Source organism: Podarcis vaucheri (genome assembly GCF_965113315.1).
Source record: "Podarcis vaucheri genome assembly, chromosome: 1".
In the NCBI taxonomy this organism is placed as follows: Eukaryota; Metazoa; Chordata; class Lepidosauria; order Squamata; family Lacertidae; genus Podarcis; species Podarcis vaucheri.
Window position 1 is genome coordinate 50,087,938 of NC_138759.1, and position 23,313 is coordinate 50,111,250.

Genomic DNA, 23,313 nt, shown 5'->3' on the forward strand with positions numbered 1-23,313 from the left:
TCATAAGTCGAAGCACCTACTGAAGGTCGTAACTGGAATCATACATAAGTAGAGCCGTACGCAAGTCGAGGTTCCACTATATCTCCAGATTAAGAGGATCTCTGCTGTCAGAGCAAAGCAAGACCCTGTTTGTGACAAAGTTTAGTAAAGGTAGGAGTGATCTGAAATGTGTACTGTGTAACCTAACTAGCAAAACTACAGGTTCTCAGCCAGGCTATAAACCTAATAAATAAGAAAAATGTAATGGGGAAAGTCAAAGGCAATTAAAGTGTAATGTAGATCAGGGGTTCCAAGAGGGTGTCCACAGATCACCAGTGGTCCAAACGTTCCATTCAGGTGATCTGCAGCATGTCTGGATTTGTGGTTTAAGATCATCAAAGCAAATATTCACATTGATTTTTAATTGCATTTAATTGCTTCTTTTATTATGGAAGTGAGAGCTGGACCATAAAGAAGGCTGATCACCAAAGAATTGATGCTTTTGAATTATAGTGCTGGAGGAGACTCTTGTGAGTCCCATGGACTGCAAGAAGATCAAACCTATCCATTCTGAAGGAAATCAGCCCTGAGTGCTCACTGGAAGGACAGATCCTGAAGCTGAGGCTCCAATACTTTGGCTACCTCATGAGAAGAGAAGACTCCCTGGAAAAGACCCTGATGTTGGGAAAGATGGAGGGCACAAGGAGAAGGGGACGACAGAGGACGAGATGGTTGGATACTGTTCTCGAATCTACCAGCATGAGTTTGACCAAACTGCAGAAGGCAGTGGAAGACAGGAGTGCCTGGCGTGCTCTGGCCCATGGGGTCACGAAGAGTCGGACACGACTAAACGACTAAACAACAACAAATGTCTAATATTGCATTATATTGTTCTATGAATTGGATTCTATGGAATTCTATGTAGGAAATCAAACTAGCAATAAAGAACTAAAAGCATACAACAACTAGCACAGCATACTGCAATTGCTACAAGAGGCAGAAAAATCATTAAGTTGTCCTCCAAGATCCTTAGCGATTTTCAAATGGTCCACGGAGAGGAAAGCTGGGGAGTCACTGCTGGAGAAATGATTCTGCATTGTACAACAAAATACAGTGGTACCTCGGTTTACGAACTTAATCCGTTCCAGAAGTCCATTCTTAAACTGAAACCATTCTTAAACCAAGGTGCGCTTTCCCTAATGAGGCCCTCCCGTCGCAGGTGTCCTTCCAACGTTCGGATTCCATTCTTAGACCGAGGTAAAGTTCGCAAACCGGGACACTACTTCTGGTTTTGCGGAGTTCGTAAACCAAATCGTTCATAAACAGGACTGTTCATAAACCGAGGTACCACTGTAGTTTGCTTTTCCACTGAAGGTCAGTTAACATGTGATGAAAGTATACCTATTTAAAACACTGTGCTTACTCAAAGCTATATTTTTAATAAAAAAAAAATTCAAAACATCTTATTAATAGTAGTGTACCAAAAAGGGCACAGAGGTTTCAAGGAGACTCAGACATAATAAACATGTTTTGTAAATTCAGTGCTAAGAGAAATATGAAGTCTACTGAGAAATTGGTTGGAGTACAGGAGTAAGAACACTGGCAAGCTTCTGCTTCAAGGTCCCAGCATCAGACTAAAAATATTATGATCTTTGAAATATGCTATTTTCTTCCACTGCAGTGCTACTATATAATATTTAGACTGCAGGATCGAAATCTGAGAATTGTCACGTAAGTGCACTAGAATTACTATTTAAGGTTTTTCCTTTAAGGTTTTTCCTGCAAACCTCATTGCTGCAGCAAAGATATCTGGATGCTACCATCTTGTTCAACAGCTGCTTTCAAAACATGTTAGATGGCTTAGCCATGGCCTGTTGGCAGATGAATATGGAACTGTTAATTTTAAAATCTGGTATTGAATACCAAAACTTGCTAACAAATAAATAAGCACAGATACATAACAACCCAAAGATACAGATAGAGATACAGCATAACACTGAATTAAAAGACCATTGACATGCAAGGTCAAACAGCACAGGCAGCAATTTGACTATTTTTTAACCAAAAATGAAAGATACCCCTACAACTTAAGTTCTCTATCAATTCTTGCAGAATTCCAAAGCAACAAAACTCAAACTTCACTACAAACTCACTAATGAACTGAGTTGGATTCACTTCTGAGTAAGCATGTCTAGAACTGAAATTTGAGTGACATTTAATCTCGTCAAATCAAGGGGAACATTGTATGGGTTTCTAACTTTGTAAGTCTTTTTTCCTCTAACTCAAATTAGATTAGAAAATGTAAGCAATAAAGGGGAAAGCTGCATTTGAAGCATGGAGCCTTCATAACATGGTGAGAGACACATATATTTTGTACTCTGATAACTTCATTCAAGTATCAAATATAATGCAAAATAGCCTTGTTCCAGGATCAGAGGATGAGATCTTCTATATGTTCGCAATTATTCTAAAGAAGCTAAAGATTACATTTTTAAACCATATTTGAGTTCTTGCATTACTGCTTTTTGCACAGACAAGATGCCTTTTCTCCACACCTGCTGTATACCTTTAAATAGCTTCCCATACCACAAAAGTTATGACTACAGGCTGGAGTGTAGTAAGTGCAACGACGTGAGAAAAGACATAAACACATTCATTACAAGAATGCAGCTGATGACTATCTGCCTGTGCCAGATATTTTCTGGCCCAAAATACTATCATTTACAGTTCACAACTAACAAAGGCAGAGTCAGCTTTGATTCATGGCATTCCATGATCAACCAGCCAATCACTTATAAAATAAAAACACTTGCATGCAGAAAAGTGCCCTGGCAAAGGTTTATACTTCCAGATTTTGGAAGCATGCTTCAAAGACAAAGTGATTTAGATTTATTGGGTTTTAGAGTGGAGGCCTCCCAACGCAGTTTAAATAAAATTATAAACTATTAATCCACAAACACACATTAAAAACAGAGCAATAAAAAGAAAAGAAAAACTAAAAATCAAGCAAAACACACAATAAAACAAATCTAGGGTATTGCTTATAGGTGATCACAATATAGAACAATGAAACAAGGAGATATAATATAATGAATGTGATGAGAAATAAAAGAGAATTAAGTACAAATCAAGTAACTTAGAGCACACTAAAAGGCCTGGGCGAGTGAACAGTCTTTATTTGATTCTATAAAGGTATCAGACTTGGCACTAGGCAAGCGTCCCTGAAGAGAGAATTCCACTACCACAACACCATAACCAAGAAAGCCTCCACTTGGTTCCTTGCTCATTGACAAAAATATGTGGAAGAGTGTGCATGTCTGTGTGCACACATTCCTGGCTGCCTGCCTTCTTGAGAGTGTGTGTGCACACATGATGCGAGTGTGCATTGGCCACTTTAGCCATGTCCACAACTGACATGTGGCCATAAGTGGCTTCAGTCAACTCTCAGTGAAGTCCTCAAGCCAGCCCTGCTTTGCATCCTTGGGCCCTAAACGTCATATGAGAAATTTGAGATGCAGGAAGGTGGGAGGCAAACATCACTAAAAAAAAAAAAAAGACATGGTGTAGCTCATTCATATATTTGATGGACAGTGTAACTCAGCAAAATGGACACTTTCAAAAATATCAGCAAAATACCAGAAAATTGATCAAAGAAAATCTTTCCTGTTACTAAAAACTCAGATATCAACATTTCAAACAAGAACTGTTGCATTTCTGAGCATTTTCATTTGGTCCTAATTAAATTGCAGACTGGCTGAGGTTTCCTTCAGCACAACCTCCCATCTGTCTTATTTTTCTACTACCCAAAATATTAACCAGAGTCTCAAGTGGGAGAAAGTTACACATAGCAATGAAAGAAAACCCACCAGCAGTTTATTAGAGTTAAAGCAAAACAGACTTTCTGGAGGTCTGTCTAAAATGCCAATTTTTGACCTCATTTTGGAATGTGGAACTTATTTTTACAGAATTTAAGATGCATCGCCATCTATTTTCCACTCGGTGAAATCTTTTGAGGTGCTCGATAGAACAGAAAGTGACCGTTTCCCATTATTACCGTATTTACTCAAATGTAATGCACACCATTTTTGGCCAAATTACATTGCAAAAATTAGGGTGCGCATTAGATTTGATGGCACATTTATATTCTCCAGCAAATACTTTTTTGGTTTCAAGGTTTTGAATATTGAGGTGTGCATTAGATTTGATGGCGCATTAGATTTGTGTAAATACCATGGTCAGAATGTCTCCCCCTGCCAGAGTTTTATTGTACATTTATCTTATATGTGCCCATCTTGGCTTATTTAAGCTTGCTGAGATGACCAAGTGGATCAAGGATATGGTCAATGTATCCTTGAAGGAGAAAGTGTTCTTGGCCATCCTGAACAAGGCAGTGATCCAGCCACTCCTGAAAAAGCCCAGCCTAGATCCATTGGTTTGTGGAAACTATTGCCCAGTCACAAATACATCCTTTTTAGGGAAACTGATTGAGAGGTTTGCAGCAAAACAATTGCAGGTACTCTGGGATGAAGGAGGTTATCTTTACTCTTTTCAACCTGAGTTCAGGCCTGGTTATGAGACTGAGTTGGCCCTGGTCAATCACATGCCCAATGGCCCCTTAAACCAATTGCCCAAACAGAATGCCTAGTTGACATTTTGGGGGCGGACAGCTTGCAAGTCTCATTTTTCAATACAATTTTTTTGGTTCCTGAAATTCAATCTCACTGTGAAGATAAAATATAATGGACAGAAATCTACAGGATGTGTTGCTGTTGTGTGAAAACAGTCACGATCCAAGGATCCCCAGACATGCACCTCCAGATGGTGGAGACGTCAGGCGCCATCCTAGCACCCAGGCATCTTCACTTGGTCGCAAGTGGCCAATAGCCAGGTGCAAAATGCTCCTGGTGCCTGGCAGAGTGCAACCCTGTTGTGTTTACTTGATCTTTCAGGAGCTTCTGATCCCCTTGGCCATGGTATCCTTATGAAACGACTTAGTGGGATCGGTATGGGAGGCCCTGCTTTACAGTGGTTCCAATCCTATCCCAGAGAATTATATTTGGAAAGCTGCCAGAAGGAAATGAAGCCCCCAAGCTTAGAAAGGTTCCTCAGCCCTGCTTTACAGCCAAACAAGAAAATAACAGAGGTAGTATAAAATTAGAATGCAGCAGTAGCAAGTATGAGCTAGGAGTGATCAAGTAAATTTTCCAAATATTGTGATTTTTTAATGTTAAAAAGAACCTTTTGTTACCCGCTAGATGTTTATAATTTAAAAGGGAAACAATCCAGATCTTAAAACATGACTTGGAAAAAGTGGGAGCTGACTTATGCACACTTACCTGGGACTCCACTGAACTCAACATATAAGAGCGCACTGTTATTCCATCTTAAGGTGGCAATCCCAGGAAACAATCACACACACACACACAAACAAACAAACAAACATATTGTCTAGCACAGTGGTGTCCAAACTTTTTTCAAAGAGAGCCAGATTTGATGAAGTGAAGGGCCATGGGGGCCGACCAAAGTTGTTGACCTTTTTTTTTAGGAGGATTGAAATTGTTCAGGCCCCCAGATTACTTACAATAAGATTACAATAAAACTGCCAATATCATAAACAATCATTAGTGGTATAAGCAGATACAATTGTTTTAACGTGATGGCACTGACAACACCTGTCCAAAAGCTCTAAACCAGAGGGCAGTCAAACCATGTGTAAACATAAGTGCTTTGAAAGCCCCAACCTCTCCTTTAGAGACCACGGCCTGTCCTGCCACTGTATTACTTTAAATTGCAATCCAGTATTACTGTATTATCTCCCTTTCTACACTTTTCTGTGGCACTGAAACAGGAAATATTGCACCAGCTTTTTCATTTCTTTTTCTCAACAGCATTATTTTTTTATGAGCATGACTCTTCCAAATGGAACATTGTGTCAAGACCATAAAACTGCAAAAATGCGCATTCTTGAAACACTCGGCTTGAAAGCAGACAGATGTCAGCAAAACTGAAACTAGTTATAAATTCATTTAAACCATAACAGTTTTCAAAGTAAATGTTGTGTTGCAAAATAATAATTTTAACCACTATAAATAAAAGAGAATTTTTACACAATGAAATACTGTTATTTAGATAGGCTGGAGGACATTTCACCCTGCTACAAGGGTAAAGGGAAGGATAAAAGTCACTTCCTGAATAAGAGGGCAGGAGTTAATCAAACTCTACATGGCAATTTACTACAATTTACCAGTGAACTTTTTTTTCTCTCATGGGGAGAGCAAAACCCTGTTTGTAAGTAGCAAGGCAAACAGACCTGAACCGATATGTTCTTTTTATTTTCTGAAGTCTGCTTTATTCCCATGGTCCTCTTCTTCCTTAGTTACTCTTAATCAACTTTATATAGTTTGGCTGTTGAGGTCTGAGGTTGTGTTGATGCTAGACTCTAAGGGTTAGTGTAATCTCCCACAGGCTTAGACCCTGGGCACATACTTCTTGTGTGAATAAGCGGAGTCTGACAGGAAAGCAAGCAAGCTGCTCTGATCTCTAGGGTGGGATAGCAGCTGGATACCAGCTCTGTTTCCCTGTGAAGAGGAGAGGGATTTGGCCAAGAAGCACAGAATGCACTGTCTCCAGGCCTCTTCATATGTAATTGCCTTGGGCTCCCAGAAACCACCCATGTCTTGAGTTGAGATGATGCCCTAAAAGGGAGGGTGGTGGAAGCATACTAGATAGCTATGAAGCAAGACTGGCCTACCTTAAAAGACAGTTGCACATGGAAGGGTGTAAACAGATTTTCCTAGCTTTCACTTCTGTTAAATCCACTATGAATTTAAATTAATGATCCCAACTTAGTCATGTTCATTAGTTTCAGTAAGTCTACCTTGAGTAAAGCTTAGTTGAATAACACCTCATAAAGCAGCCAAAAAAAGCTAGAAAAGGTTTTTTAGATCGCCATTAAGACAAACATAAAAGCAATTCAGAAATAAAAAAAATATTTAAAAGCCCTCCACCAATTTTGTGGAAGTTTAAAAGTACCGGTAAGTTACGAACGCGGCAAACCCAGAAGTGTTTACTTCCGGGTTTGCCACGCACACACACGCAGAAGTGATCTGCGCACATGCACAGAAGTGCTTTATTGCGCTTCACGCACACGCAGTAGTGGCACTCTACTTAAGGACTTTGGGGGGCCCAAACGGCACCTCAAAATGGATTGCGTTCGTAAATAGAGGTACCACTGTAATTTAATTCTTTTTTTAAAAAATCTGACTACATTTTCGTTCAAGAGTTCAAGGCAACATATTTAATCAATCTAAATGGAGTACAGACACCAAACACAAAACTACTATACTTTTCCTCTGCTGTTTTATGAATTTAAACAGTGATTCAAACCTTCTTTTAAACCGGCTGTTTGTAGTATATACAGGGTTAAAATATCAAAAGGATACATTAATAAAGTAAGCATCAATGCTTAACTTTTCCATTCATTCAGCATCTCTGGAAAACATTAAAAGCTTCAGTCTTCTTAGCATTCTGTCTCTATGTTCTTAAGGAAGGGCAAAGTGCAACATCTCTGGATTGCTTTCTATAGCTCAAATTTACAATGTTAATCAACTGAAATGAAATAACTAAAAGACAGAGGTATTAAGAACTTCCATACACATTATGTAACTTTCCACTTTGCCAAGAATGCATCATATGTGCTCTAAATGCAAACAGAAATGTCGTTAAAGTCACTTTTTCAAAAACCATTTTCCTGGCTCCTTTTTAAACGTGTATCATTGAGTAAGATGGTCTGGGCCATTACCTTTGCACACAATTTTAAAGGCATGGATTAATGTTTTAGTATTTCAAGACACCTGACAAGTTTTATAGCCGGTTTCAAAAAATAAAATCAACCCCTACCATGTTTCACAGGAACTTTTCTTCCTAAATCTAATGTATGATTGACTGAGGCAAAAGCTACAAGAACCAGAGCAGTCAGAGGCAGAAGAGTTCACAGATGGATCACATCTCCCCAACACATTTTTTTCCTTAAATTACTCAATACAGTATGCTTCCTACACTTACAGAATGCTTAAAAATTCTATCACACTAGGCTTCCTGGGGATTATTCTTCTCTAAAATTGTTCTTAAGGAAAAACTTGTCTAAAAGCAAAATATTGCTTTTGACACAGATTTAATTAACTCTGCTCAAAAGCTACCTAAGATTTTGTATTTTTATATTTGGCCCTGCTCTTCCTCTAAGGAGCTCAGGGCAACTTACAAATATTCCTAATGTGATCCCATTTCCAGACAGTTTACAGGGCCAAACTACTTTCAGTATTAGAATGTTGGACCATTTTTTGACCCTCTTATACGCACACATGGCGGTGGGGCAGAAGTGCTACTCTTTATATGACAAAGTCTTCCAGTTCTCACCCACCCATCCGCCCAAATCTGTTCTGGATACTCCCTAAACGCCCCAGAACAGAGAGCAGGGGGCACTCAGGAAGAGGGGTGGAAGAAGTTCCACTGCACAAGCCCTTGTGTGAACAGGGCAACGTTGTTGGATATATCCCCAAGGGAGGAATCCAACATTGTGCTTTTCTGATAATTCTGTCAGTGCAAGCATTTTGGCTTGCCAGGCAGAACAATCCCAACTCTTCTCCCCACCACACACTATCCTGGGGATTCTTCCAATCCCCCAGAGTCAATATAGGGGGGCACACAGGGTGGAGGAGGCGGGGGGGAAGGCCACACTGCACAAGTGAAAGTCTTTGCACAGGGCTTCCACCGACAGGACACAGCTGAACCTCACTGCATATCACTTTAACTCAACAAATCAAACACAGTCAAGAATGCTAAGACTGCCAGGAGGTTCCCTACATCTCCCTCAAATATTCTGACACGTGCCTGTCCCCCAGATCAATTTGTCAGATGGAGTGTTATCATTTTCAAGTTGAGTACATTCCAGTTTCTTCCTATGGTGGTGTTACATTTAAAGTTCAGTTTTCTTTTTCTTCACTGAATAGAATGTTTTGTTCCAAAAATTCACCTTCTGCCCAATTACATTAATTAAGATGATCTATAGAGGCCCCAAACCATGGATAATTGGAACAAGAGAAGGAGAGCTTTTTCTCTTGCCACATAAGACTTTGTACATCTGATTTATGGAGATCCTTGTTTGCCTTCTGCTGCAGTGTCCAGGCCTTCCTGTACAGCCAGTGTTGGGTCTTTAATCAATTAATTGTATATATTTTTTAATTTTCTCCAAGTAGCCACCCCTAAAGGTAAAGTTACCCCTGCCCGTACGGGCCAGTCGTGACCGACTCTAGGGTTGCGCGCTCATCTCGCTCAAGAGGCCGGGAGCCGGCGCCATCCGAAGACACTTCCGGGTCACGTGGCCAGCGTGACAAAGCTGCAACTGGCAAGCCAGCACCAGTGCCGCACACAGAAACGCCGTTTACCTTCCCGCTATAAAGCGGTACCTATTTATTTATTTGCACTTAGGGGTGCTTTCGAACTGCTAGGTAGGCAGGAGCTGGGACCAAACGACGGGAGCTCACCCCGCCGCGGGGATTCGAACTGCCGACCTTACGATCAGCAAGTCCTAGGCACTGAGGTTTGACCCACAGCACCACCCGCGTCCCTGCCCAAAAAGGTAGCATATTTATTATGTATTAAAATAATTAGTAAATTTATAATTAGTAAAGTGCTAAGCATATCAGCTGAAGGACCAGAACCACTAAACATATGCCAAATGACTAAAGATGGACACACTATATTTCATTAAAAGCAATGTTCAAATTTCCAACCCCAAAGTATCTAGTAACTCTAGATAAAATGTAAGTCTAATAAAGTGGTCATATTGTGAAACATTTTCCATTTTATTATGATGCAATACAACCTCAGTCCACATTTGCCAAGTTCAAAATATCTCACTGCTTAGTCAATGAAAATTCAACACACACAAATTTCAGTCCTTGAGGGAGACAACAGCAAATGCCTGATGATGCCTGATGATGCTCAGCCAAATGCCTGATGATGAAGCATGCTGCAATATCCTCATGATATAAATCCACGCAGAAGAGATGGGCAACCCATCTCTTGTGCCCGCCATCCAAACTACTAACAACTTTGCACTTGAATACATATGCATATGTGCACAAAGTAAAAAGGAAGAGAAACTTACTGGTATTGAAAATTCTTCAGCCAAGTACTTCAGTATTGATGCCTCCCTACTCAGTAAGTTGCTCCTTTGCTGCAGGTTGCCTTGAAGTTTTGTATCAAACTCTTTTCTGACTACAGAAGCAACAGAGTCAATTACTACTAGTTTGGCATTCTTTGAAATAATTTCTTCTTCCAAAGATTCAATCCTGAAAACAAATTGAAGCATTCATTTAGCAACGATACTATACCAGGATTTAGAGTAAGTGTGTTAGGTGCCATGAGACATGCAAGTGGCAAAGTTAGTACAGAGACCTGATCTTTCTCTTTAAACTCACTTATTGAATCCTGTATGCCAACAAGGTTGAGAGCTATACCTGTGAACATGCACATATCTTGCAGGATAATTTCTCATTTAATCAAGCAAACCTTGTTCTACACTCATGAACATTCACCAGTCAATTTCAATTCATTTATAATTACCAGTGTACTTCCACGATGCATGTGTTTTGAACACGTGTGTTGCTTTCACACTTTAAAGCATACATTTAAACATGTTGGGCAAGGCAACATTGTCTGTGTGTTTTGGTATACTTCATTAAAATAGTCCATAAACCATTAATATATCTTAAAATATAAGCTAAAAAGGATAAGCAGAAGGAAAACAAATTGATTTGCAATAATATTTGTAATAGCTCTTCTTTCAAAATAATAATCTTATAAAAAGATTGTTCACAGGCAATTGCTTTGCAGGGGTCAAATGTTACAAGTGCAAACATATACTGCTACCAAGATATCAAGAGTTTTCTGTACATGAATAGTTCTAATAGAACAGAGAAGCCCATTGGTTATAAGCAAGGCTTTCTAAACACTCAGTGCAATTTTGCACAGAATCTGCTTTCTATCACTGACTGTGGATCGACATTTTCCATTTCATATTTTGGTCTAGCCCTCTGTAAAAGGGCAGGTACAAGTTTTGCAGGCAGAAGGTTATAGGTTCAATCCCTGATATCTCTAGTTAAACGAAAACATAGCTACCTAAAAAAACGCAATCCTAACATATAAAAGCCTCATTTCCTTTGTTTATTGTACACACAGCACACTGAAACACTTAGAACAGTAAAGAAGAAGGTACAAAAATAGTTTCCTTTAGAATCAGCAAGTGTCAATGTGTTTCAGACAGGAAAAACATAGTAAAATGCTGTAATGCTAAGCCTTAAGGCATGTTATCATTCTGTCCAACCATTATATATTTTGTGTAGAATGTTTTTTACACATCTAATACACTGCTGGACCCCAGAAAGAAGTCCTACCTTTTCAACACACTGTGACAGGTGAATTCCCGATAAAGATGAATTCTGCTGGCAATTAAAACCAGCTTTTCTTCTGTGGTAAAATAATCAGGAAAACGGTGCCGTGCCATCTCAAGAAGCCTGTTAGGAACCCAAAAGACATGTCACTGACATTAATAATAACAATAATTTTATGATTTATTTATACCCCGCCCATCTGGCACAGAGGATGTGCATCTGAATTCAAGAATGTTTTGCAAACTTTCAAGTTCATTCTCAGAATTTCTGAAAATGAAGAGAAAACACACATACGCAACCAACTAAGTCTCTTAAAAGGTGAATAGAATTTGCAATCCAGCTTCATTTTCAATGGAGGCAGATTTTCTACTTCGTTGCATTCCATAAATGCTCTCTGAATAAAGAGTGCTCGAATTAACTGATTTTGTAACAAAGTCTAAAGTCAACTCCTACAGAGTGTCATGTTAGCTCAAATACATAATAAAAGGAAATGAAAAAACAACATGGAAAAGCAGTAAACATATGGCAGCAACAATTCTTCAAATGAGAACACCTCAGATGCCCCTGAAGGTGTCAAAATAAACTTCAACAGGCCTAAGTTTGCAGCCACACACTGCACTTTTCAGATTTGACAGCAGGTCTCCCCTTACTGCAATAGCAGAGACAGTCAAGTTCCAGAAGACTTTAAGCAAGCGAGGCCTCAAAGATCTGGCACCATATGTGACTTGCCAGAGCAGGTACAACTGAGCACCTCAGGCTTACAAGCTGCTATGCCCTCTTCCACCTTCCAGAGCCATACAGGATCTGGACTCTGTATATGTTTAGATCTTGCAAAGGCTGGATGTGGATGACAGATTTGACAATACGAGGGTTTCAGATTGCACCCTTGCAATACGCGTTGACATATGAAAAACGCCATAAAGATCTCTCTCTATACAATGGTACCGCTGGATGCGAACGGGATTCGTTCCGGAGCCCCATTTGCATCCTGAAGCGAACGCAATCTGTGTCTGCGCAGTCGCGATTCGCCGCTTCCGCGCATGATGTCATTTTGAGCGTCTGCTCATGCGCGAGCGGCTTCCAGGTCGCCATGGAGCGCAACCCGAAAAGGCTTAACCTGAAGCGACTTCAACCCGAAGTATAACTGTATGTATGTGTGTATATGCGTGTGTGTGTGTGTGTGTGTGTGTGTGTGTGTGTAAACTTACCTTTCAGCACTGAATGCAGATTCTGTATCAATATATATAACTGCCCCATCCAATCCTCCCAAGCTGGTGGGAAACGTCGCCAGCAAGCTCATCATAATACAAAACTGAGTCTTGCCACAACCTGATGGACCAGTTATCTAATAACAAAAGAACACGTATGAAGCAGCATCATACAAAAAAGACAAAACCTTTGTTGATTTTTATTTTAGCCAACGGCACACTATCCACTTGCGACTCATGTAACTTAACATTTCACGGTGTATCTCAAACTGATGGCAATGATAAGCTGAACCTTAAAGGCTCAACTTCTAATCCAAACACACACTTTAGTGGTAAAACAAGCAAACCTGTGGCAGGATAACAAAATTATATATTAATTCTCTGAGATATTTTTGTAGCTTTTTAATATTGCTTTTGTGTATATGGGCAATCCTCATTTTTCATGGGGGTTTCACTCCAGACTCCCATACGTGTCAGTATAGAGCACATAAACCCTCTTCACACCCGCCTCACCCCTTTTGTGATGCTTTGGGACTATTTCCAGGTTCGCTGCCGTACACGTGTGTGCTATCGCAAGTCATTCGGACACACCTAAATCAGGAGTATTTATTATTCCATGAAGTAGTATATTTGCTTTAAATACCGGGGTGGGGGGTGAAGTCTAAGAACTGGTACACTGGGCACAATCCTGCCAAAGGTAAGCAATCTTATAGAGTAATACTATACATGGCTGCTCAGAAGTTAAGACCTATTAAATTCAGGTTAAGCACATATAGGATTACAGCATCCAAATCAAATTGATTCCAATGGGCAAGTTGAGTAAAACTTAACTTTGTCCCACCAAGGTCAGCAGGGCTCAAAAATATTTACCTTTGGCTCACTGTACCCATAAATTTTGAATCTGCTGAGGGAATGAATCCACCAAGCAGTAATATGCTGACTCTTTAGAACAATGTAATTCCCAAACCTGTTGAGAATTCATAGTTCATCTTATTCCAATTTTAATTTGAAATCAGGTGTCCGCCCATGTAATAGAGACCTCACTATGATAACAGCATTCAAATTTTCCTCTTTGGAAAGAGACACTTTTCTTTTTCAGTTAATGGTATGTTATTTGCAGAACATGAGTTGATTGACCGCAAAGAGTTACTTACAATTCAGTTTCCAGTTTAAACCGCACTAGTGGTTTGGAAAAAAAGGTCCTGTGCCAACAGAGTTTCCTGGCTCTTAGAAAACAAGCACAAGATCTGGCAGCAGAGGATATCACTTAAACCTTTACTTTACATGGCTCATGTAGCTGAGTTCCAACTTTCCAACCACCATCATTGTTGGATAATGTAAGAAGAAAGACAGGTCAACTTTTTCAGAAAGATTTAGCTTAAAAAGCGTAACCACAAAAAGTAGGGAATAAAACACTATTCCTTTGAGGTAAAAGTGCAGGCTATGCATTAGCTGTCGTCCCAAGTTTAACATAAACAGTCCGAGAAGAAAATAAGCTAAACTGAAGCTACATTTGATCAAGATGGAGTATTGCACTTTAGGGGTGCTCATCTGCAATCTCAGCTTCATAACGAAGAAGTAGTACATAGCAGTGACATACTGCCATATGCTTCCTTCTTTATATTATTATTTAATGCATTTATATCCCACCATTTTCTCCAAAGAGCTCAAGGTGGCATCCATGGTTCTTCCCGTCCTCATTTAATCCTCACAAAAGTCCTGGGAGGTAGGTTAGGCTGAGGGACAGTGACCAGCCAAAAGTCAGCCAGTGAGCTTCATGGTCAAGCGAAAACTCTGGTCTCCTAGGTCTTAGTATGACACTCTAACCACTATACTACAAATTGTTGCTGTGCATGATTATCACACAAGCATCCACATAAAAAAGGTTAATTACACAATGGGAACACTGTCTGGAGTTTGATGCAAGATAAATACAAGCATAACTTTTATGTTTTGTTCACAAAGCAATTCCTCAAATAGTTTCTGCATTCTGACATCCCACCCCCCCATGTATTCTTCAAGTTGATTATTCTAAAACATGGGAAACATTTGGCAGTGTTAGCTCGTCTTCACTGAATTCTCCAGGGTGACCAAAACTGCTAATGGATATTACAAAAGAGCATCTCTTCTATCCATTATTGTATGAAGTATCTCACAAATGGCCATGTCAAAATTCTGAACTAGAAAAATAAGTACATTTTTATCAAGTTGATAAGTTCAAAAGAACTTCTTCCTGTCAGGTGAACAGGAAAGCTTTGCAAAAGAGACTTAACCTGTGGAGTTATTTTAATACTCTCTTGTTAACTATCTAAAGATGAAGAACAGTATAGGCCTGGAATGAGAGGGGCTCTTCATTTGCTATATTTTTCATGTAGGAAAAGGTAGGAAAACCCCATGTCTCTACTGACCATTATCACTACACACAGTGAAACAGACAATCTATAGGATGCTTTTGCACTTTCCCCTGCAATTTATTTTAGAAACTTTATAATGGTACTTTTCACTAAAAGATTCTTAACGCAAAGATTAGTAGTTCAGATGAGTTTGAGGCTTAAATTTTGAAGTTGGTTTTGTTTTGCTTTTTTTACAATCAAGCAGTATATACATTTTAGGAAATAAATACATGAATTTGGGTGGGGTGTGGGAAACACCCTTCTCCGCGGGCAAACCTGGGCTATGAAACTCCAACTTGCCCTCTCTTTGTCAACCTTTGGCCACCTGCTAAGATGTTCTTTTTTCAGCATTTGACCTACCAAGTAGAACATTTTTTACCAATCTGCTGATCATGTTTGCTTTATCTGCTGTGCCACTTTGCTTATCCCCAGTATTTTTTACTCCTGTGTTGCACAAAGTTAAGCTAAGGTTTGGCTTAGGATGTCATCCAAACCCAGGCTCATGGTTATGTTGTCTCCTTACATTCTTGGCTAAACCTTGTGACTAGTGAGGAGAGAGCTTCACTACAAGCACAAATTCAGATGATAAACTAATCTAAAATCTGGCTCAAGTCAGTGCAGTGCTGGAGTAAAAAAGACCAGGGAGGAACAAAGTGCCTACTCTCAGGGAGCCTGAACATTCACATGATCCCACTGTAGAAAACAGAAACACTGGTTACATTCAGATGCACCACAAAACCATGGTTAAGCCAATTAGTTTGTATATGAAATGTGTGCTGATGCAAACAGCACAGCTGTTCACACTTTGCTCCTTTCCTCCAGCAGGAAACAGACCACAGAGTGGCTGGCTTCATATTATGTCTGAACCAGCTTCTGTGGTTTGTTTATCTCAAACAAGCCACCATTGGGAAGCCAGGAACAAACCTTAGCTTCAGAAAGTGGCATGCTTGAAGCTAAGCAAACCACAAGGTGTAATGTATTCATAACACTAAGCAAGTGCTTCATGGCTTGTTTTCCTGCTGGAGAAAGTGAGAAGCAAAGTGGGAACCAGCAAACTGTGTAGACTAGAACACAGATCATGGCACAGACTAATTTGTTCATACATGGTTTATGGTTTTATGTTGCAACCAAGCATTGTGACTGCCCCTAACCTGCTCATAAGAGTACTGATGTGTGCAAGAGAGAGCACACATCTGTATCTTTTGGTTCATTACCATTAACAAGAAAGTTTACAGTGCACATTATTTTTAGTGATCAATTGGAACTATACAGAACCAGTTATTAATGTACAAAAGGATTCAGTTTGTCACATCTTAAACTTATTAATGAATAGTCACCCCTTTTATGTAAAACATAAAACAACTCTTCTATTACAGAAAAAGAAGCAGCATGATTGGCCAGCTTTTACCTCTGTAAGAGAGCCACAGGCAATCCCACCATGCAATATTTTATCCAGATCTCCCAGTGTTGTGGGCAAGAATGCTGATGAAGGGTTGGTGGTTCTTTTCATTTTCATTTCATAAACCTACAATAACCAAAATCAATTAGAAAAAGATGTTGCGATCAACTGGTAAGAAAAATGTCTGGTATTTGTTTGCTCCCAAGTAGAATTTCTTAGTGCTTGGCAAAAAAAAAATGCCATGTACTTTCTCATCCTTTAGTGAGATTTTCCCCAATCTTCCGACCAAACCAAACACCACAAAACAATATTAAAGGCTGTTGTGTCTATCAACATTTTTATGCTACAGCCTTCAATTTATATCTTGTATCATCGTGCCAAGCTTTAAAATATTTTCCCCTCTTTGGGACAATATGCATCATTTAATTTGCAAAGTACCACTTCAGAGAAAATATTATCCTTGTGGTTAAATACAGCTGGAAAACATACACACGGTAAAAACCACAAACCAAGACAAAACTAACTGGTTCCAAAAAGTCTGGGTTCATTACAAGGTTTACTGCACAAATCTAAACCTGTCTGCTTGGAATTAAGTCCAACTGAACTCAATGGGGCTTACTCACAGGTAAGTGTGTATATAACATTCCCAGCTTATTGAGATTTTTGTACAGAGTTGTGAAGCTTTTATATATATATATTTTAAATCTAATAAAGTGTTTAACATGAACAACAGGTACAAAGCAAGCAGGTTCTTTTCCAAAAACCCTTTGCTTTGATGCAACATGTTGGAATTGCTTGAAAAGGTTATATTTCAAAAAGGAAGGCTTTGTGCCTCAGATTAAGATTAAAAAATAAAATGTTTTCAAGACTTATGCAAACTATTACAAACATAAATGCAATCTAAATCTCAAAGTATTGATACCCTAACAGATTTTGGTAGAAGGCAAATGTTTGTTAGGAGATTTGTACCCATAGCTAATTGTACTATAGGAAAAAAAGACTAAAACATTACAGTTGGATAACACAGAAAGCTATGTGACGTTGCTTGGATGTCCTGTAAAAAGTAACTGAACAAAGGATGGTAACTCCAGAGAAAATGAATAGTGCAGGGGCAACTAAGTCCCTCTTCCAAAACACATGAAGCAGTTTATCTGATTGACATACAAGAGAATAATGTATTGTGCCATTTCTCTGCCATATACTAAGGAAGCATTTGCTAGTACAAATATTCTCAAGAACAAGGCTCACTTCATATGTTACTTCCTTCCTGTGAGCCTTTCTATAAGGAGAAAACCTTTTTAAAGCTAAGCACATTTATTGTTAATACCTGAAGTATAGTGTCCCCTACAAGTGGAAAGATGAGACAGGAGACACACATAGCAATAATAGTCATTCCTATCCTGGGATCATATATTGTAGAGCTGGAAGGAACCATGAGGGTCAGCTAGTCCAACCCCTGCAATGCAGAAATCTTTTGCCCAGTATGGGGCTTGAACCCACAGCCCTGAGATTAAAGAGTCTCATGCCTACCCACCAAGCTATCAGCAAATGGATACTTACAGTTTGCATTCTGGGAGCACAGGCTTGACTGACTGTGTGAAGAAGCTTCTGCACATTCCAGTAACTCTGTCCAGTCACTTTCATTAACTCCAGTAGTGAAAGACATAAAAAGTCCTGAAACATTACCAAACAAAAATCTGGGAGAATTAAGAGTGGAAATAACTAAAATAACTTCACATATTTAAAAGCAATTTCTAAAACATTTATTTTCTTCTGCAGTTAAGATGACAAGAGTTCACAGATTGGTCTTAATCATGCCATGTATCCTTTAACGTAACATCAGAAGACTTTATGCCTCTATTAAATTTGTCTCACCTGACAAGTAGTGATCTGATGTCGACTGAGTCTCTTACAAAGCTCCTGTGGCAACCCTGCTCTTCTCAGTTTCTTACTTGCCATGTTCATATATTTTGTGACAAGAAACACAATCCTAGGTCATAATAAATGCAAGATTACTTGAAACACTGTGTTCAAGAACAATGTGTTCACATCCTCCCTAAGAGAGTTTTGCCTTCATTCTACTGAATTTATTACATCTCTTATTCAATATAATGCTGAATACGAGCACATCCGTCTCACTTAATCTGTTGTTTTTCACGAATAGTAATAAATCCAGTTCTGGCCCCTCTCTAGAATCAGTTACAATGCAACCAAAAGATGCCCAGAGACCTTTGTGGCTCTTTACTTTTCCTCAGCTTACACAAATGGCATTGGAATGACACTCAAAACAAAGCAGTCACAAGTATCTCTTTCTGGCCAGCAAGTTCAACCAGGAGCTTTCTCCCAACTTGTCCTCAGTGTAGGGTCCTTGTGTTTTTAAAGTTTCATGCTTAGAAACAGGGCTTGAAACCAGTGTAGGATAGTCCATTGGGGTGAAAGAAGCACCACTCACCAACCTCACTCTTCCCTCAGCCAGCTCCCACCTGCCTGTCTTCTTACATACAACCGGCTCAGTTGTGGTACCCTTGGTTTTGCCATTCTAAAATTCAGCAGGACAAGGACATAACCAGTATTTGTTAGCTGTGTCATTGGCTTTGGCTTCACATAATGTTGACCTCCCTGCCTTCCAGCCTAACAATCCCTCCCCCTTTTATTACAAGCAATTTATTGGTACCAGCCTAGCAATCCCAATGGACACCAGTCCCCACTGACTGAGAGGGATGGTCAGGTCTTTTTGCAGACAGTGTCCTGAGGTGATTCAAAGGCAGGCTGATGTTCCTGGGAAGAGAACTGTTATTCTGATTAACACGTTTTGAGTAGTTAAATCTCAACCCAGGTCATCATGGACTGAATCTACTTTAGGTTCACATGAACTTATTTACTTGGAAGCACAGCCCATAGCTTTCAAATAATACTTTGATCACAGCTATTCTTAAAATAATTTCAGCTGTATCATATTTATCTCAGCCTCCCCAAAATGTCTAATTTTTGTAAGAGAGATATGCCAGGGATCAAGGCTATATGAAAGCCATTCCCTTTAATACTAGATGCCCAAGGATGGCTGTGGTCACTCAACAGTGAAAGAATGGTGTTGTGTACCCAAGTCTAGTACTTATAATACAAATGTAAGTCCTAGGCTTATGTGCACAGTATCATTCCCTCACTGCTAGTGATAATTGTCAGTGTTTTCATTCTATCATATTACACTAGTTGGTTGTGTTTTTAAAATGTCATGGTTTTATCACAGGTGACTGCACGACATCTTGAGGGATCAGTTGTTTATTTCATGTGCATGAGCATAGCCAAGTGGGACAGAAAAGGTCAGCTGCCCCCATCAAGTAAAACAATAGGACTACTTAACTAACTGGCCAATCTTTTCGGTTCTGCCCCCCCCCTAACAAAAATCCTGGCCACACCCATGTTCATATGATGTCTTTTTTAAAAAATGCAAAACCAACTCTGTATCCTGCATTTCTCACTTTAGTTCATTTTATTCCATCCAGGGTTGCACATTAGGTTTCACCTTTCATTTCTCTCTCTCCACCCTAATTACTCCACATTTACTCCCAGGTAAATGTGGGAGAGGGGGGAAAAACAAGTTCACAAAATGTCAGGAATGCTAGTTTCGGAGGACAAAACTGTTTTCCTTCTGGGGTTTGATACATTTTATACTGAAATAGTTTCAGTCAAGTGTTCAGTCTCTAAGTTTATTTAGAATGATATAACTTTTAATGTCACAAAATACCAAAGGGGGAGGAAACGGTTCAGCGCCAGTGATGCCACATAAGCACACTTGAAATACGTACAGACATGCCATCTGTCAGAACTACACAGGTTACTACAATTACCACACCAGCTGGCAGGAAAAGATTCCCTCTGAGGAAATATTGTGTTTTGACCATAAGAACTAACAGTCGGTAAAGTCTTGGTACGTTGCTAAATGGGGAGAAAAGCAGCCTTGCCACAAGATGATAGCCCTGCCCATTCCTGGTGGAGGGGGAGAACACGCTCTAGCGAACAATCCTATGCACATTTCGAGGTCTCACTGCGCGCAGCGGGATTTACTTTCGAAGCGGCACATATAGGATTGCGCTGGAACCCCCTATAGGGCTGTAGGGTGGAGTCCACGTTCTGGGAAAGCTCCAGCTTGGCGGCTCAGGCACTGCTGAGAGAAGCGACGGCGGGCACAGGCGAAAGCAGCAGCCAGGCCCTCCAACAGCACGAGCTCCCAACTGTACGCTGCGCGCACCATCTACTTCCCTTCCACGCTCCCAGCACATTGCGCGCACAACACATACCCAGGATAGGGGGACCGGCAGCGGGAACTACCTTCGACCCCAGCACACACAACATGCACACAACCGCCACATACACACACACACCCCTGGGCGGAGAAGTGGCAGCCAAGAAACTTCTTGACTCCGCCTGCTAAGGAGAAACGCGGCGGGGAAACCGAACCCGTCGCCTCCACCGCCCACCGCGCGCCCCGCATCCTAACCTGGAAACTTTTCAAAGTCTCCCACTTCTCCACAGGAGGAGGAGGAAACATCCGCCCAAGAGCACCTAGAGCTCTGATTGGTCTCCGGCTGAGGCGCTTCGTCCAGTAATTTCTGGCAACGGGGCCTACGCTAACGAAAGGCCTTCTGGGAGCTGTAGTTCTGTCTTATTCCTCCCGAGTTGAGCGAAACGGGTCCGTCCAAAGGAGCTGATGTTTTAAAACTAATAAAATAGTTGTTGCTCGCCGTGGCCGCTAGAGGGTTAGATCTGATTGTGGGAAGCAAAGTTTCCGTCTTCACACTGTGCCGTGTACGAATGAAGCTATGAATTACTGCCGCGTAGATATACCTATCATTCATGAGGTCCATTCCACGTGATGCTGGAATCAGGCTTTTAGTGTGACAGCACATATTATTTGGAACTCCTCCCATCCATTGCGTATTGGACCAGCACCCTCTCTATTTTCTTTACAGCACTTGCCCAAGACATTCCTCTTTCAACAGGCCTCACTTGACTGCTGTTCCTGCCTCTACACTGTCCCACCTCTCCTCTACTTCTGGTAGACCAGGAACAGTGTTGACTTGACACCTACAGATTATAATGCACTTCTCCTTACTAGATAGTGGGGGTGGTTCTGACTTTGCAACTGCCTGCACCACCTACCTGCCCATCCTACCTAACGCTATTGCTATCACATGCAGCAATGGCAGGAGGCGACTAAACAAACATCTTCACTCCTGTTTACAAAGGGGAGGCACAACAGCTGTAGCAGCACCAAGTTTATGTTGTGGAGAAAGAGGTTTCTGTCTCCCACATATGGCAGCAAGAGCCACAGCAAGGAAAGTGGCGGGGGGGGGGGAGCAAGAGGCTTGAAGAGTCACAAGTCAGTGGGGAGGAGTTCCTCTCCAGCATAGATTAAAAACTAAACTGGATAAGAAGCTTGAGGGAATGGGAGTGTGGTAGAAATGTTCGTCTTGTATTTGAGGTGAGCATTACAAATCACGAAGGTTCATGTTAAAATGAAGGAATTACGAAGCACAGTGGTATGGTTAAAGCTATCTGGCCTTAATGACTCACTCATTTTAGTTTTAAATTCTCCAACTTCAGCATTTAGTACAGTATTTTGCTTGTTTTTGAATATTATGGGACCCCTGTGGCTAATGATTCTTAGATTCTACAGTAGTAAAACAAGTACTAACTGTACTGCCCTGTACTGCCCTGCTAAACTGGGACACTGAGGGCAGATTTTCCCCAAGAAAAGCAAAGAACAAAGAGTAACAACAAAGGGGAGATTTGCCAGTGGCACAGTCCATTGACATCAAACACTCCAATTACCATGAAGGAATCAAAAATAATTAGCTTAGCAAAGGACAAACCAGATGATGGAATATTTTAAATCTCTTCTTATCCCATCTTTTGGAAGCTAAAATAAGATGACTTTGCTGTGTTTCTACAACTTAAAGGGCACATTATCCACATTACGGGGATGGGAAAAGAGTCAACAAAGCAACTTGACCGTTGTGCAAAAGAAAAAGTAGTTATTGTAAGTATTTTTGTGAAACTTTTGCCTAGCAAATAGTCTATCCACTTTAGTTAGAAATCCAGTATCATAGAGTAGCTGGATGCAGAGCAGTGGTGGAAGGCACCAGCAGGGGCGTCCCCAAGGGAAAAAGGCTCAGAGCTTGGGGGTTGATGGTGGGATGACAATGAGTGGTCAGAGAGAGAAGGAGGAACAGACTGGGAGGAAGGGGTGTCAAAAGCTGAAGAGGTAACAGGGTTTAGTGAGCAGGAATGAAGCTAGGGCAGAGAGCAGTCCAGAATCAGAGGTAGAAGCTGATGCAGGAGAGGAGGGAGGCCAAGAGGCAGAGATGAGGCAGACAGGTTGGTGAGGAAGCCAGGATGCCTTAACCTCCTGCAATAGGCAGCTCCCCTTCCCCCTGGTCTCCCAGAACCCAAATAGGTATGAAGAGGGCAGAGCAAAGACGGGCAAGATGAAGGAGCCTCAGATTGCTTGGGAAGGAACCAAGTTAGGAGGAGACTGAGAGAGCTGTGGGAAGGTAGTCCTCACAATTGCCTCATTGGGGGCAAGAGCTACTGGAGAAAGTTGCTGTGTTCACTAGGCCTGGCCTCCCAAGCTGTTTCGTTTCTTTGAACAAATAGAGTTAACTTCACTGACACTATGTGAATTATTACTGACCTGCTCCTGACACACTCCCTGACATCCAGGGGGAGGGAGCAAATTAGGAAATTCGCTTCTATAGCACAGCCATGTAAAACTGTTCTGAATTAGATAAATAATTTCCTGCTCACCTATCACTGAACCTTAGCTATCTAGCACCTTAGGGCAATTCTCATAGAATTCAGATGTAGGTGAGATCAAAGGT

The 23,313-nt window shown here is 40.6% G+C and overlaps 2 protein-coding genes across 20 annotated transcripts in view; one reads left to right on the top strand and one right to left on the bottom strand.

Moving 5' to 3' along the window:
* The window catches only part of RAD51B (RAD51 paralog B), a 400,405-nt gene that overhangs the window by 372,364 nt on the left and 4,728 nt on the right, over positions 1–23,313 (bottom strand). For 13 of the 18 annotated variants that reach the window (XR_014220569.1, XR_014220570.1, XR_014220571.1 and 10 more), the window contains 6 exons: positions 18,308–18,422; positions 17,993–18,106; positions 16,442–16,558; positions 12,641–12,777; positions 11,436–11,555; positions 10,148–10,331 (listed from right to left, as the gene is read on the bottom strand). Coding sequence is in view for 12 of the 18 variants with exons in the window: in XM_082225644.1 (XP_082081770.1) it covers positions 10,148–10,331; positions 11,436–11,555; positions 12,641–12,777; positions 16,442–16,558; positions 17,993–18,106; positions 18,308–18,397 (762 nt within the window). In the remaining 6 variants the exon portion in view is untranslated. The other 5 variants (XM_082225646.1, XM_082225642.1, XM_082225643.1 and 2 more) reach the window with 5 other exon arrangements.
* LOC309534386 (uncharacterized protein) overlaps positions 1–23,313 on the top strand; it is a gene marked incomplete at its 3' end in the record, with an annotated part of 296,522 nt that overhangs the window by 110,485 nt on the left and 162,724 nt on the right. The gene's annotated exons all lie outside the window — the stretch shown is intronic.